General features: G+C 42.7%; 2 protein-coding genes across 2 annotated transcripts; both read left to right on the top strand.

The window, feature by feature from the left end:
- The first annotated feature begins 408 nt into the window (after nt 1-408).
- On the top strand, nt 409-1,356 carry LOC121039057 (olfactory receptor 8S1-like). The gene has a single exon (XM_040489058.1). It carries the CDS (start codon nt 409-411, stop codon nt 1,354-1,356), a length of 948 nt encoding a protein of 315 aa, XP_040344992.1.
- An 11,406-nt stretch (nt 1,357-12,762) lies between these two features.
- Nucleotides 12,763-14,433, top strand: LOC121039055 (olfactory receptor 8S1-like). The gene has a single exon (XM_040489057.1). The coding sequence runs from the start codon at nt 12,774-12,776 to the stop codon at nt 13,728-13,730; it is 957 nt and encodes a 318-aa protein (XP_040344991.1). The 5' UTR covers nt 12,763-12,773; the 3' UTR covers nt 13,731-14,433.
- The last annotated feature ends 954 nt before the right edge of the window (nt 14,434-15,387 follow it).

Raw genomic sequence — 15,387 nt, 5'->3', positions numbered from 1 at the left:
TAAAAACCCAGGTAATAGATGTGAGCAGAGATCTGCATCAGCCTCTCCAAGACATCTTCTGGAATTCACCTAGCTTCGGGATTGTGTAACTTAGTCGTGGGACAGTTCTCTGGTAGGCCTACGTAGTCGACCATACCCCCACACATTAGCCTTATTAGGAAAAAGTCCAGTGGGGCTGATCCAGAGCTCAGAGACAGCACCGCAGAGAGCCAGGGAGGAGAAGGACTCCACGGAACCATCGAAGGCAGATATGAGGGCTATGAACATGAAGATCAGACCAGGCAGGAGGGATATATAGGGAAAGATACGGGGAATGAATAACAAAGAATAATACCTTCAGCAAACTGTTATGGAAAGAAGAAAATTTAATGGTCTTCCTAAATTTTCTCTAAAGAACAGTGACCATAAATGGCCTCAGGGAATCACAGCCGCATCACAGAGTTCATTCTCCTCGGGCTGTCTGCTGACCCCCATGTCCAGGCTCTGCTCTTTGTTCTGTTCCTGATGATTTACCTTCTGACTCTGCTGGGGAACCTGCTGATCATACTCGTGATCCATACAGATTCTAACCTCCACACACCCATGTACTTCTTCCTCAGCCACCTCTCCTTCCAAGACCTCTTCTATTCTTCCGTCACTGTGCCCAAGCTGCTGGAGAACCTCCTGTCTCAGAGAAAAGCCATCTCAGTAGAGGGCTGCCTGGCTCAGGTATTCTTTGTGTTTGCCACTACAGGGATTGAGGCTTGCCTGCTCTCAGTGATGGCCTATGACCGCTATGCCGCCATCTGCCACCCTCTGCTCTATGGCCAGGTGATGAGTAAACAGCTATGTGAGAGGCTGGTGTGGGGTTCTTGGGTTGTGGCCTTTCTGGATGCACTCATGAACATCCTCCTGGCTTTGAATATGGACTTCTGTGATGTTCAAACCATCCACCACTACTCCTGTGAGCTGCCTTCCCTCTTCCCTCTCTCCTGCTCTGATGTCTCCACCAACTCTGCGATGCTACTCTGCTCTGCGCTCCTGCATGCCATTGGGACCTGCCTCCTGATCTTTTTCTCTTACGTTCGCATTGTCTCCACCATCCTGAGCATCGGCTCCACCTCAGGCAGAAGCAAGGCCTTCTCCACCTGCTCCTCCCACCTCACTGCAGTGAGCCTGTTCTATGGCTCAGCCATTTTTCGCTATCTCATGCCAACCTCGGGTTCACCTCTGGAGCTGATCCTCTCCATACAGTACAGTGTAATCACGCCCCTGGTGAATCCGCTCATCTACAGCTGGAAGAACAAGGAGGTGAAAGCAGCTCTGAGGAGAATGACGATAAAATATTTACAATGTCTCAGCACCGAAGAGATATAACATGAAGAAAACAGGACAGAACCGCAGCAAGAAATCTCATGGCTGACATTAAGTTCCTGATTTCCTATTTTGTCACGTGTTGCAATATGCATTGCTGATGCTCCCTTTTGAAAAATCACCAAGGAAAGTGCTGGAAGCTATTTTGCTTGCCATGGCTCAGAATCAATCCTATTCAGACACAGAGCACGTAAATCAGAAAACCTCAGCTTCACAGTCTTAGTTAATGACATGTCAAGTCATGATTCACATTTTTGAAAATCATTCAAATTGGGATGGGCCCTGAAATATTTTGCATCCTGAATGTTTAATTTGAATTAATGTGCCTGGGGAAAGGTTTTATAGGCATAAAAGATCCTGGATCTCTGAGAAAGGGAAAACAAAGAGTTGAGCTTTGGGGGGGTGGAGGAAAGGATAACGAATGGGTGGTGGTAAAATGTCTCGAAATAGGCGGAAAGAAAAATGTAGCCAACAGAGGCAAGTCACAATTTACCAGGTATACTAGTTCTCTATTGCTTTCTATTATTGTCATAATAAATTAGCGAAACTTTAGCAAATTAAAATAACGTCCGTTTATTACCTTCTGGTTCTCAAGGTCAGAAATTTGGGCAGACTCGGCTGGGTTCTCTGTTTAGGGTCTCACAGGTCTCACAGAAATCAAGCTGCTGGCTGGGTTGGGCTCTTATCCACAGGCTCTGGAGAAGAATCTGCTTCTAAACTCATTCTGGTTGTTGGCAGAATTCAGCTCCTTGAAACTGTAGGTCTGAGGTCCCCATCTCCTTGCTGGCTGCTGACAGGGGGTCATTCCCTCCTTATCAAGGCCCCTTCGCTTCTCACAGGGCCCTCTCCATTTTCAAAACAGCGCATCGCCTACCTCTCACGCTCCAAATCGCCCATTTCCCCTCCCGCTTCCATCTGGAGAAAACTCTGCTTCTAAAAGGCTCCTGTGATTAGATTAGGCTCACCTGTATAATCTCGTATTTTAAGGTCAACCGATCTGGGACTTTAATTACATCTACGAAATCCCCTCACAGCAGTCTCTAGATCTGGGTTTGAATAACAAGAGACTGGGAATCTTGAAGAGCCATCTTTAGAATTCTGCCTTTCACACCAAGTAAACATATAAACATAACACTCCTACCACAAGAATAGCTCATAAAAGGGATCAAAGCTGGAATGAAGTGGACGGAAAGGGAGGGGTGAGAGAAGGGAGAGAAGTGGGCAGAGCAAATAGTGCTTCATAGAGACGGGGAAAGAGTCAGCCTGGAGAGGAGATCATTGAGAAGCTGTCAAATGTAGAACATCTCCTTGTCCCAGAATATGTATGGATATAGGGAATTCACTGCGTCGATGCCTGGGACTGATAATGAAGAAAGGCTTTGGCCCAGGACTTTAAAATGAAACTAGGGGCGCCTGGGTGGCTCTGTTGGTTAAGCATCCAATTCTTGGTTTCGGCTCAGGTCATGATCTCACAGTTCCTGGGATCAAGCCCCAGGTCAGGCTCCACATTGTCAGCCTGGGATTCTCACTCTCTCTCTCTCTGCCACTACCCACTCGCTCATGCACTCTCTCTCTCTCTCTGAATGAATGAATGAATGAATGAATGAAACAAACTAAAATACAGACATAAGTTCCTACCCAAGGCTTAGGATGACCTCCTTCCATTTGGGAGGACCAAAAGCCCTGTCTGTGGTCCTTCTCTCTCTGCACATCTCCCACTTCTTTATGTCCCGGTGCCTTGAGACTGCCCTTGCAGAACTCCGCAGGCTTTCCACCTAAAGGATATTTGTCTAAGCCATTTTAGCCAATTATCAATTCTTTTATCCCAATCTATAATTATCAAACATTAGGTTTTCATATAAGGCAAACATGTTTCAGCCCATTTCAACATTTTGTTTCATTTTCAATCTGTTCTGTTTTGCTTCTTGCTTGAGTACTAGAAATAGTCTTAACTGCATTAATGTCCAAATTAACAATATTTTATAACAACCTCGGCAGAGAGGTAACGTAGAACCACTAAGGAACCATAGGTATTCATGACTACCTCTTGTCTTGCAGCGCACGAAAGCATAGTAAGAGTTAATATGTTAACAAAATTTTGAAAAGAGTACACACTTGCATGGAAGAGCTCACTACCTCGTGCAAACAGTGCAAAGAAAATGAGTTTTATTTTAATGTTTATTGATTTTTGAGAGACAGAGCATGAGCAGGGGAGGGGCAGAGAGAAAGGAAGACACAGAATCCGAAGCAGGCTCCAGGCTCTAAGCTGTCAGCAAAGAGCCCAAGGCAGGGCTCAAACCCACATACCGTGAGATCATGACCTGAGCCAAAGTCAGACGCTTAACCTAACGGACTGAGCCACCCAGGCACCCCATGAAAGCGTTTTATAACCTCCTTCTGAAAACAATCTGCATATGCAAAAGCATTTTTTCTAAGTTACCATGCCACACTCCCCAAGGACATCACATTTGGTTTTATTCAGTACTTTAATGTGCTTTGATATGTATATGTGTAACGTATATTTGATGTCTGCAAAAGCCAAGTAAATTTTAAAGATCTAATTGGCTTTTGGGGCACCTGGGTGGCTCAGTTGGTTAAGCGTCCGGCTTCGGCTCAGGTCATAATCTCACCGTTTGTGAGTTTGAGCCCCGCATCAGGCTCTGTGCTGACAGCTTGGAGCCTGGAGCCTGCTTTGGATTCTGTGTCTCCCTTTCTCTCTGCCCCTCCCCTGCTCATGCTCTGTCTCTATCTCTCAAAAATAAATAAATGTTTTTAAAAAAAAATTTTTTTTAAAGATCTAATTGGCTTTATTAATTGATTTATGAATCAGGCAGCATCCTATCAGCCAAGTAGAGGGGAGCTCCAAAGGGAAGGTTTTTAAAGGTAGAGAGGGAGTGGAAAAAAGGAAATTATTAGCAAAGAATCCATTGTTTTAGGCAAGGTTGCCCTCCTAAGGGGAAAGCTAGGATGTCTTTCAGTAAATTTCCTAGTGCTGACCAGGAAATTCCCACGTTGACTGGTTAAAGGTTACATTTCTGAGGGGTTGAAACTGCAGGAAGATTATTAAGTCTTGGTTTACTGACTTGGGGCCTTAAGCTAAGTGATGCCATTTGGGGCCTGTGATCTTCTTTGTAACACACACACACACACACACACACACACATTTAATGAGCACTAAATATACATTTAATATTATAACTGTACCAAATAGTAATTGTGTGACCGAAACCCATGTTTGGCTGCCCGTCCCTTGAAAGGCCAATTAATACTCAAGAGACAAGTTTTGACTGAAAAGGAACATGAGCTTTATTCGGGAGGCTGGCCACCTTTGGGGAAGGCGAACTCTTGTCCGAAGGCCGGCTTGTCCGAAGGCCAGGGTTTCTGCCTGGCCCAGAGATCTTTAAAGGGGTTAACTCAGTTCAGGGAGTGCTCTGGTCTGTGACATTTCTTTATTACCTGCAGACTGGATGATGCCAGCTACAGAGCTATCTCGGTGCTTGGAGGTTGCGCAAGAAGTTCTATCTAGTTCCTTGTGCCCGGGGGAGGATTGTGCAAAAAGGTCTGGTTCCTTGGTACCCAGGGGTGGTTGTGCAAGAGTAGTCTGTTCTTTCTGCAAAGGAGGGCAAGGTCTACAGATGCGCAAAGGGAGGTTGGTAAAGTCATTTGTGTGACCTTAAAAAAGAAAAACATTTTGCTACAAGATTGCTACTGGGCTAATCAGAAAGCCTGTGAGATTTCAAACAGACTTTCTGGCCTCTGTGACCTGGGAAAATTCTGGTCTTTCATTCCCCAAGGCCAGTGGTCTGCAAATCTCAAAGAAAGTAAATTAGTTTTGTCACTGATCAAGTGAGCAAGCGAGGGGTGTGTTAATTTGCTAACCCTTAAATTAACTCTTATTTTTTTTAGTTTATTTTTTTTTTTTCTTGAGAGAGAGAGGGAGAGAGCAGGCTCCATGCTCCTCGCAGAACCCGACACAGGGCTCAATCCCACAACCCTGAGGTCATAACCTGAACTGAAGTTAACAGTCAGACGTTCAACCAATTGAGCCACCCGGGTGCCCTGACCCTTAAATTAACCCTTAACATTGGCTGGAGTGCTGTTACAATTGTAACGAATGATAGATTTAAATGACAACATTGTTTGTTCTAAAACGCTAGCCTTTTAAAAGAATCTTATCTAGCATGCTAAAAAAAAAACCAAGACAATATTAATAATATACTGCTTCATTTTATATCTTAATTTGGCTGTTTGAAAATTTTCCTTATAAGTAGGGGACAATGTAGTGATTAAAACAAAGGGATCGTATCGTAACTGTGTTCATTGTTTTCTCTTTCCCTCTTCCCGAATTCTCAAGATTAGCATTTCTTAAGATTAAAAGAAAAAAAGCTTATTAATTCCTTAAACACTGTATGAATCCAAGGTTTCTAAAGTCAGTTGAAGTATTTATACCTGTAGGAAGGAAAAAAAATCTTTTTCTTCCACCCTTTTAAGTTCATGACTGGGACTCCTGGAACGAAAGACAAACAAAAGGGAAGCATACAAATTGTCTCTTCTTTTTCAAGTTTTTATTTAAACTCCAGTGAGTTAACATACAGTGCAATATCAGTTTCAGTGTAGAACTTAGTGATTCAGCACTTACAACGCCTGGTGCTCATCACAACCCATACAAATTTATTTAAGTTTTGTGTGACATGGGAATCTTCCTAAGAAAATGAAGACCAGAAAAAACAGTTAAACTCAAGTGGGATATTTTCCCAGGTTTACTGAGATATAATTGAAATATAACATTGTATAAGTTTAAAGTATATAACATATTGATATAATAATATACTTATATACTGCAATTTGTTTTTAAATGTCTCTTTATTTTGAGGGAGAGAGTGACCATGGGAGGGGCAGAGAGAAGGAGAGAGAGCAGGCTCCACGCTCAGCGCTGAGCCCAACACGGGGCTTGATCTCACAACCACAAGATCACAACCTAGTGAACTAATATCAAGAATCGGACACTCACTTAACCAACTGAGCCACCCAGCCACCCCTGTTTGTTTTAGATATATACTGCAATTTGATTACCCCCATAGATTAGCTCACACCTCACAATGGGAACATGTTGATCAAAACGTACAAACCTGTTTTTATGAAAAAGACTGGAAAGTCATGGAAAGATGTGATAAGACAAAGGTGAGCTAAGTATGGTAAGTGCAAGTGAGGAGAATGGGGATGGGTAGTTAGCAAGGCCTGTTCAGATTCCTCTCTGTGTCCCTTCACTTTAGAAATAAGGACGCCCCTTTCCTCCAGGTATAGGGAGGGCACCTCTTACGTGAGAGTTTTATGATCTGTGTCAGGGGAAGATCAGAAAGTCCTTCCTGCACCTGCCATTTCTCAAATTCTTTCAGCATGACATATTCAATAATCCAAGGTGCTACATTTGGGGAGAGTGATTTCATTCTACATAACTTCAACACAGAAGTTCCAAAAGACCATACCAAATCGAATCATCTGAAGTTTTTACAAATTTCAACTTGTCTAGTTAATGAGTTTCAAATTGGGCTTCAAGCTATGACTTCAGGGAATAAAGGACATTGGCTCCTTCATCTCCTAGGCTGCCAGGCTCAGTTCACCAATTACTGACTGCCTCATCTATATATACCCTTCTCAAGGGTTTTATGTGAGAATCACTCACCTCCCAGATTCTCCTATGACAGTATTTAAAATCAGAGAGGAAATTAAATAAAAAGATGCCCGTGTGGTGCGGCCTATGACCACTGGAGGGAAGCTCTTCAGTTTTTGTTGAAGATTTGATAGTCTTACCACCTATCGAGTAGGAGAGAAAAGGAGGAGCAAGACAGAACTCAGAAAATGCTGGTCTTGAAGCTGCTACCTTTAAGAGTAGCTCTGGTATAATCAGTTTTCTGCTCTCACTGTGACTTCCAAACAGGAAAAAAAAAAAAAAAAAAAAAGGACTGATTGCCTTTCCTGTAACTAGGCTACAGAAACATTTGTTCCCATAGGCATAGAGATCATCCCAGTCCAGATGAGATCTCATCATGAAAAGACCAAAGCAACAGGAAGTCTGAATCACAAAAAGCCTGGAACTCGGTAATGTCCGCTCTGATTGCTCTTCTCTCCTTCCTGGTCCCTATCTTCCCTCTCCTAATCCAGCCTTCTTCTCTTCTCATTAGCTTTCTGTTTGCTGGAGACTGAGCTTCCTGACCCAGAAATCACTTTTTCCATACACTGGGGCCTTTGTCCCATCCAGCTACATGAGAAGAACTCTCTACCCTCAGTGAGTTATGCTTAACATGGGGGTCTGGCATGTCTCACAACCTGGCTTCAGAGTCTGCCCTGGCCTGGGCTCTAGCAGTTCAGTGAAACCTGGGACCAGCAGGTGGAAGCATCAAGGTCAAGGTGGATGGGGCTAGTAGCGAGTACACACCAGAGTAGATCAGAGTAGACAACAGATAATGGTCACCCTGAGAAAACCCTCTTCTTCTAGGATGCCAAACCACATCTACTATAAAAAGTTCATTTTTTTTTTCGTTTACTAACTCCCCTTGACCCCAGTAAATATTTATGATGTGAAGCACACAGAGAAAGGGTCAGGAGTCTGACCAGGTTTGAGGGAAAATATCTGGATTCAAAAAGTTCCTTTTCAGTTCTCTCCTACATTCATCCCTCCTCCGTAGCCCTGGTGTGAGTCTAGACATCCAAAGATCTTTATACCATTTGCCACTCAGTAACCAAATTCCTACCCCATCCCATCTGCATTTGGCCACGGAAAACATCCCCACATTCAGTGAATAAAAGAAACACTGGACCTCTCTCTCTTCTCATTCTCAATAATCCACCAATCCCAGCATTTGTTCAACTAACATTTTAAAAATTAAATATATGTGAGCCTAACAAGACTTTAGGTACTTTGTATTATGCTATGTGGCTCCTTCGCCAAGGAGTGACCCAAGATACCCATCCCCTTAGACAGGATATGACAATGTCATATGCAAAGTTCCTGAGCCCAAATTCCAACTGACTCTTACTATCTCTATGATCTTGAGAAAGTTACTCAACTTTTCTGTGTCTTAGCTCCTCATCTATAAGAAAGGTATGTGTCAGGACTGTTTCAGAAACAAATAGAATCACCATACACAGAGGTGCCTGGGTGGCTCAGTCAGTTAAGCATCTGACTCTTGGTTTCAGCTCAGGTCATGATCTCACAGTTCGAGAGTTGGAGCCCTGTGTCAGGCTCTGTGCTGACAGTGTGGAGCCTTCTTGGGATTCTCTCTCTCCCTCTCTCTCTCTCTCTCTCTGCCCTTCCCTGTTCATTCTCTCTCTCTCTCTCTCTCTCTCTCTCTCTCCTCTCCCTCTCTCAAAATAAATAAATAAATACACTTAAAAAAATGAAGATAGAGAAAATATTCATTGGAAAGGACTTGACAAACTCAGAGATGAGAGAGGCTCTTTAAAATGGACTCTTTGTCCTGAAAGTTGCTCTCATTGTTTGCTGAATCAGAGTTAAATTGGGCCATCCTAAAACTACAGATCCACCTACAGGACAGACTGAGCTGTCATCTAGATCTAGCTTCTAAGTGAGACTCAGAGTCTTGGGATCTTTATGAATGTTTAATATTAATAGTGGAGAAAAGACATCTCTACTTTTTTGTCCAAGTAAAGAAAATGACAAAGACTGAAAACTCGGCTAGTTTTTCAGGATTTAACTTTTTGTTGTGAGTCCTCTGGGCAATACCAACATCAGACTCTGGTGTCAGAACAAAGCTAGAGAATAAAAGGCAGACTAAGAGGTCAAGGGACTGGTCAGAAGAACGTGTGAAGATACCAACCAAGGGGTGTTTAATAAAGAAGCAGGACTTGAATGTAGAGTGCTATATCAAGTTTCAAATGAAGCATAAGGAACTAGTCTAGAAAGATAAGTCATCCCTGGATACTTGATAAGACTGACTTAAAAATCTAGCAGAGAAATGTGCATGTATATAGCAGTTCAACATAAGTATCTGCAATGTGGCTTTCTCTAAGTCCAGCATTACCTGACATACAGCAGGAAATTCATGAGTGAATGAATGGAGCTTTGGATGGACAGATGGAAGAAAGATCAATGAATAAATGTGTAGAACTTAGAAGGCTAAGTTAATGGAAAAGATGTATTAAAGAATGAATGGATACACTAAATAAATTAATGCTCAGGAAAATGAATGAATGAACAGGTAATGTCATGTTAGCCTTTCTTATAGAGTCTGAAATGGGATAGCAGGCATGGAATATGTTAGGTACACCAATAGTTGCTCAAAACTGAGACAATCTATACACCCACTGCAAACACACATATACACACGTACCATTTCTTTGTTTCCCCCTCTGTTGTCTTCTTATTGCTGGATCCTTATCAAGCTTACGGGTGTGAAAATTTTTCTAAAGAAGATTAGCTAACGAGTCTGTCCAATTCACTTCATGGCTTTCTTTTTTCATCCAACAACTGCTAAAAGATCCACCGTATGTGCTTCTCATTGGGCCAAGTACTATGATAGATACCAAGTAATGTAGAGCATAATTACCCTCATCAAAGAACTATATAGTGTCATTGTTTGGTGGGGGGAGGAGAAAAAGAAATAAAATGACATAAATATTCGAACCACTAACTGCCAAAATAAGATGGTGATTCAGCAATGTCATAAAATGAATAGAGTTGTTTATGGTGAGTTAATGACTTAGCACAGAGTGGAAGCATATCAGGTGAGATCCTCCTCACCTGAAGCAGATGGTGAGGATTACACGAAGTTTTATGGGGCAGGGCCTGGGAAAGATAAAGAGGAGGAATCAGGATTGGGTCAGAAAAGCCTTCAGACTGTGATTCAGATGTGACACCGGCGATGGGAAAGAGGGAAGACCAACAGAATTGTCTAGGAGAGCTTCAGACTGCAGTACGGATCTGACAAATATTCATCCAAGCCAGTGGGAGATCGGAGCAACGACCTCCTTGTAGAGAAGGCATGCTCATTCACTGCCTCCCTGCAAACAGTTTGGCCTCTGCTAAAGCTGTGGTTAATCTCAAAGGTCCTGCAACTGGGTGCTGTCAGTTAATTGCATCCTTCACAGCTGAATGTTAGGTTCTTTCTTTAAGGTAGACCTTTCTTTAAGAAGTGCTTTAAGGAGCACTTCCAAGGCTGCCACCAGATGAGAGCTAGCGTCCTTAAGAAATTGGCAAGAAACAGGGAGGCAGAGGTGCCAGATAAGAATAATGAAGACCCGGGTGAAATCCTGATGTAGCCACTCATTCACTCGGGGAAGGCAAAACAATCACATACTCCTGATTATAGATTTGAAAAATTAGTATAGAATGACCTATCCAGAATTGTGAAATGAATTCTCATTTAATTGTGAAATTAAATGAGAAAAATGTCACAATTTTAAGAGTGCCAAGGACATATTAGGCCCTCGATTAAAATATATATATATATATATATTTTTTTTTTATCATTATGTACTGTGGGAGTTCAAAGAAGCAAATGATCACAAAGGATCTCAATAACAGGTCAAAATTAAGATGGGAGTAAAACAATAAATAAGATTTCAATTAATTACCTAAAAGGCATTTCCAGTAGAGCAGATGTTCGAGTAAAAGCTGAGAGAAAGTTATTCCTGTGGGTGCTCAGGAACAAGTACACCTGTCTGTCCACAGCATTGAGACCAAAACAGTTAAGACCAATTTTAATGTCTAAATGCCATGTATGATGGAGAATTTGAAGGCAGGCTTTAAAGGAAAGTCACTGGGGCGCCTGGGTGGCGCAGTCGGTTAAGCGTCCGACTTCAGCCAGGTCACGATCTCGCGGTCCGTGAGTTCGAGCCCCGCGTCGGGCTCTGGGCTGATGGCTCAGAGCCTGGAGCCTGTTTCTGATTCTGTGTCTCCCTCTCTCTCTGCCCCTCCCCCATTCATGCTCTGTCTCTCTCTGTCCCAAAAAAATAAATAAATAAAAACGTTAAAAAAAAATTAAATAAATAAATAAATAAAGGAAAGTCACTGTAGGAAAGAAAGGCTAGGTATACAAGTTATGGCCTTGGACAAGTTACGTAATTTATGATACTCATTTTTCAGTTTGCAAAAAAGGAGTCAGCAATAATTTCCCTTATTCTTTTGTCCCACATCCAAAATTCACACACACACACAATCATTTTTTAATCTGTTCCAGAGGGTCAAATTAACAATATATGTTAATGTGTATCATCAACAGTAAAAAGTTGAAGAAAAACAAAATGATGCTACTAAGCAATTATGAATCCTAGGAGGGTTTTGAAATGAGGCAAGAACAGATTGGAGAATAGAGGAGAGGAGGCATGAAATATCCCCCTAGCAACTCTGCTACAATGCATAAAACACACACAGAATACTGCTGACAAAGCAGTGCTCAGTTGAAGGAGGCGGAATAAATTAGTCATCAACTAGGTCTGAACAAATTTGCAAAATTCCCCCAGCCATCTTTTAAAATTTTTTTAATGTTTATTTATTTTTGAGGGAGAGATAAACAAAGTGTGAGCAGGGGAGGGGCAGAAAGAGAGGAAGACACAGAATTTGAAACAGGCTCCAGGCTCTGAGCTGTCAGCACAGAGCCCGACGCGGGGTTCAACTCACGAACCGTGAGATCATGACCTGAGCCAAAGTCGGACGCTCAACCTGCTGAGCCACCCAGGTGCCCTATCCTCAGCTGTCTTTAGAGTAGAATAACAGTGGGGTGCCTGGACGCCTGGGTGGCTCAGTCGGTTGAGCATCCGACTTCGGCTCAGGTCATGATCTCACGGTTCATGAGTTGGAACCCCGACTAGGGCTCTGTGCTGACAGCTCAGAGCCTGCTTTGAGCCTGCTTCGGATTCTGTGTCTCCCTCTCTCTCTGCCCCTCCCCCCACTCATTCTCTGTCTCTCAAAATAAATAAACATTAAGGAAACATTTAAATAAATAAATAAAGTAGGATAACAGCTCTATGGAAATATCACAGTGAGTTTGAACCGAACCCTAGAAGGGAAAGGAGGGATTCCAGATAGTCAATAAGGGCATACGTGGAATCTAAATAATTAGGAAGGAGTATACACATAAAAGTTGGTCCCTACCTCCGTAATTGGGTGTAATCAAGAGAAGTTTCAAGTCCATGCCTGTATTTACTTCTAGGAAACACGCTCTTTATTTTTTTTTTTTCAACGTTTTTATTTATTTTTGGGACAGAGAGAGACAGAGCATGAAGGGGCGAGGGGCAGAAAGAGAGGGAGACACAGAATCGGAAACAGGCTCCAGGCTCTGAGCCATCAGCCCAGAGCCCGACGCGGGGCTCGAACTCACGGAGCGCGAGATCGTGACCTGGCTGAAGTCGGACGCTTAACCGACCGCGCCACCCAGGCGCCCCGGAAACACGCTCTTTAGATGGCCTTGAGAAACCACAGCACCATCACTGAGTTCATCCTCCTTGGGCTGTCGGCTGACCCCGAAGTCCAGGCGCTGCTCTTTGTGCTCTTCCTGGGGATTTACCTCCTGACCATGATGGGGAACCTGACGATGCTGCTGGTGATCAGAGCTGATTCCCAGCTCCACACACCCATGTATTATTTCCTGAGTCATCTCTCCTTCCTGGATCTTTGCTTTTCTTCAGTCACTGTGCCCAAGCTTCTGGAGAACCTCCTGTCTGAAAGGAAAATCATTTCAAAAGAGGGCTGCCTGATTCAAGCTTTCTTTGTGTTTGCCATTGGAGGAACAGAAATTTTCCTGCTGTCTGCCATGGCCTATGACCGCTATGCTGCCATCTGCCACCCTCTGCTCTATGGCCAGATGATGAGCAGCCAGCTGTGTGTAAGGCTGGTATGGGCTTCATGGAGCCTGGGTTTCCTGGATGCAGTTATCAACATCCCCCTGGCTATGAACTTGAACTTCTGTGAAGCCCATACCATCTCCCACTACAGCTGTGAGCTACCCTCTCTCTTTCCTTTGTCCTGCTCTGATGTCTTCAGCAATGTCACTGTCCTGATTGCTTCCACACTCTTGCATGGCTTTGGTACATTCTTCCTGATCTTCTTCTCTTATGCCCGTATTGCAACCACCATCCTGAGCATCAGCTCCACCACAGGCAGAAGCAAGGCTTTCTCCACCTGCTCCTCCCACCTCACCACAGTGAGCTTCTTCTATGGTTCAGCTTTCCTTCGTTATCTCGTGCCAACTTCAGGCTCGCCGCTGGAGCTCATCTTCTCCATACAGTATGGCACAGTCACTCCCCTAGTGAATCCCCTCATCTATAGCCTGAAAAACAAAGAAGTAAAGGCGGCTCTGAGAAGAATGTTGGAGAAATGTTTGCAATGGCATAAGTATCAGGCTACAAAGAGACGATGAATTAGGAAGGAACTACAGGCTTCAGGATATCTGGTGGGTTGACACTAAAACCTTCTGATGGCCCACTGTTTTAGATGCTAAAAGGTATCACATAAAAGCTTAAGAAAGAGACACAAAGATACCTTGAGGGTGAGGTCAGGGTAGGAGAAGGTGGTTCAGATTAAATCCGGCTCAAAGGCAGATCAGTGGAATATATAGTCACCTTGATTAAAAGTTTTATTTAATCATAACTTATTTCCCTATTGTTTCATTGACACTGAGTTTAAAAATGTGTGTGTATTGGGTTACTTTTTAGAATTAAGTATACAGAAAGTCACTGAAAACCATGAGATTTCACCAAAACATTGAACTGCAGGGAAAGAACAGTTACAGACTTGGGGTCTGTGGAGACATTTGGGCTTTGGTTGGCAAGCCCTTGCTAAAATTCTGGACAGCACAAGCGACAGGTCAGTGACTTGGGTGATACCAAGAACTCTATTGTTACTTCGGAGTTGAAACATGAGGGAAAATGTGGCTCATTCTAGGGTAAGTCAGGAAAATTTAGACCTCTGCTACGATTCACCTCCTTTAAGCTTTATTTTTTCCATCTAGCCTACTTGGGGAATGCAAGGGATTTTAGTCAATTGTTCTGGAATAATTTCCTTTTCATGTATTTTAGCATGGGTTTATGAAATACGCAGTGTGTGTTACATAATTCACCACATGTGTATCTTCTGAGAAATTTTTCCATGCTATTTATGATTTTTCTCAAAATAGATTAAACTGTAGTAACTTATACTCATTCAACGTTATTTTCTGTACAGCAATACTGAGACACCTAATAATGCATGTTATTGACGAGGGACAGAAGCAGGAAAATGTTTAGGCTTAGCCCAGATTTAGGCTGATTTATAGTCTGCGCAGTTCCAATAAGGATCAAATATGTGCTGATTGCTACATTCTCTAAGCGTCTCACAACTGCCTGTATATTACTGGTAGTTAATATCGAACTGAATGATAAGCACCAGAGGAATCTTGCAAAAGTAGTTTTGTGAGTAGAAATTCGAAGAAATTTGTAATCTGATACTCCCTGCAAGCCCTCTACCCTTTGATTCTAGCAGATAACCACCAGCCTCACACAGCAAAAGTGTAGCTTTTTCTGCCCATGGGTCCCGTCCCCATGCTGCTGAAATAAACTTACTAAGTTGCACCATACAATGTCTCAAGAATTCTTTCTTGACCTGTGCTCCACAACCCCGCATCATTTTGATGAATGGGTTAAAACACTTCAGTTCCATTTTACTTTGTTTTTTCATTAACATGTTATCATAAAACATTATCAGGTACCGAATCATGCACTAATTAATAACACATCTGTATTTCCAATTTTTTAAGTTATAATAAGAAAGCAGATACATTAAAGAAAAGATGATGATTATCAAAAAATAATTCCATCACCCATATTTAGGTATATTTTCTTCTAATGTCTCTTATACATAAACATTTTATTTTTTTAATGTTTATTTATTTTTTTTGAGAGAGAGAGAGAGTGCAAGCAGGGGAGAGGAAGAGAGGGGGTTGGTGAGAGAGAATCCTAAGCAGGCTCCACACCATCAGCACAGAACCTGACATGGGGCTCCATCTCACGAAGCCATGAGATCATGACCTGAGACGAAAT

The sequence above is a fragment of the Herpailurus yagouaroundi genome, unplaced genomic scaffold (genome assembly GCF_014898765.1).
Source record: "Herpailurus yagouaroundi ecotype Mexico unplaced genomic scaffold, PumYag 166, whole genome shotgun sequence".
NCBI classification, from domain to species: domain Eukaryota; kingdom Metazoa; phylum Chordata; class Mammalia; order Carnivora; family Felidae; genus Herpailurus; species Herpailurus yagouaroundi.
The sequence above is the reverse complement of the archived record's forward strand: the minus strand, read 5'-3'. Positions and strand labels throughout refer to the sequence as shown.

Bases quoted from the DNA above. Each gene is read 5' to 3' on its own strand.
- LOC121039057 (XM_040489058.1), top strand. From the start codon at position 409: ATGGCCTCAGGGAATCACAGCCGCATCACAGAGTTCATTCTCCTCGGG.
- LOC121039055 (XM_040489057.1), top strand. From the start codon at position 12,774: ATGGCCTTGAGAAACCACAGCACCATCACTGAGTTCATCCTCCTTGGG.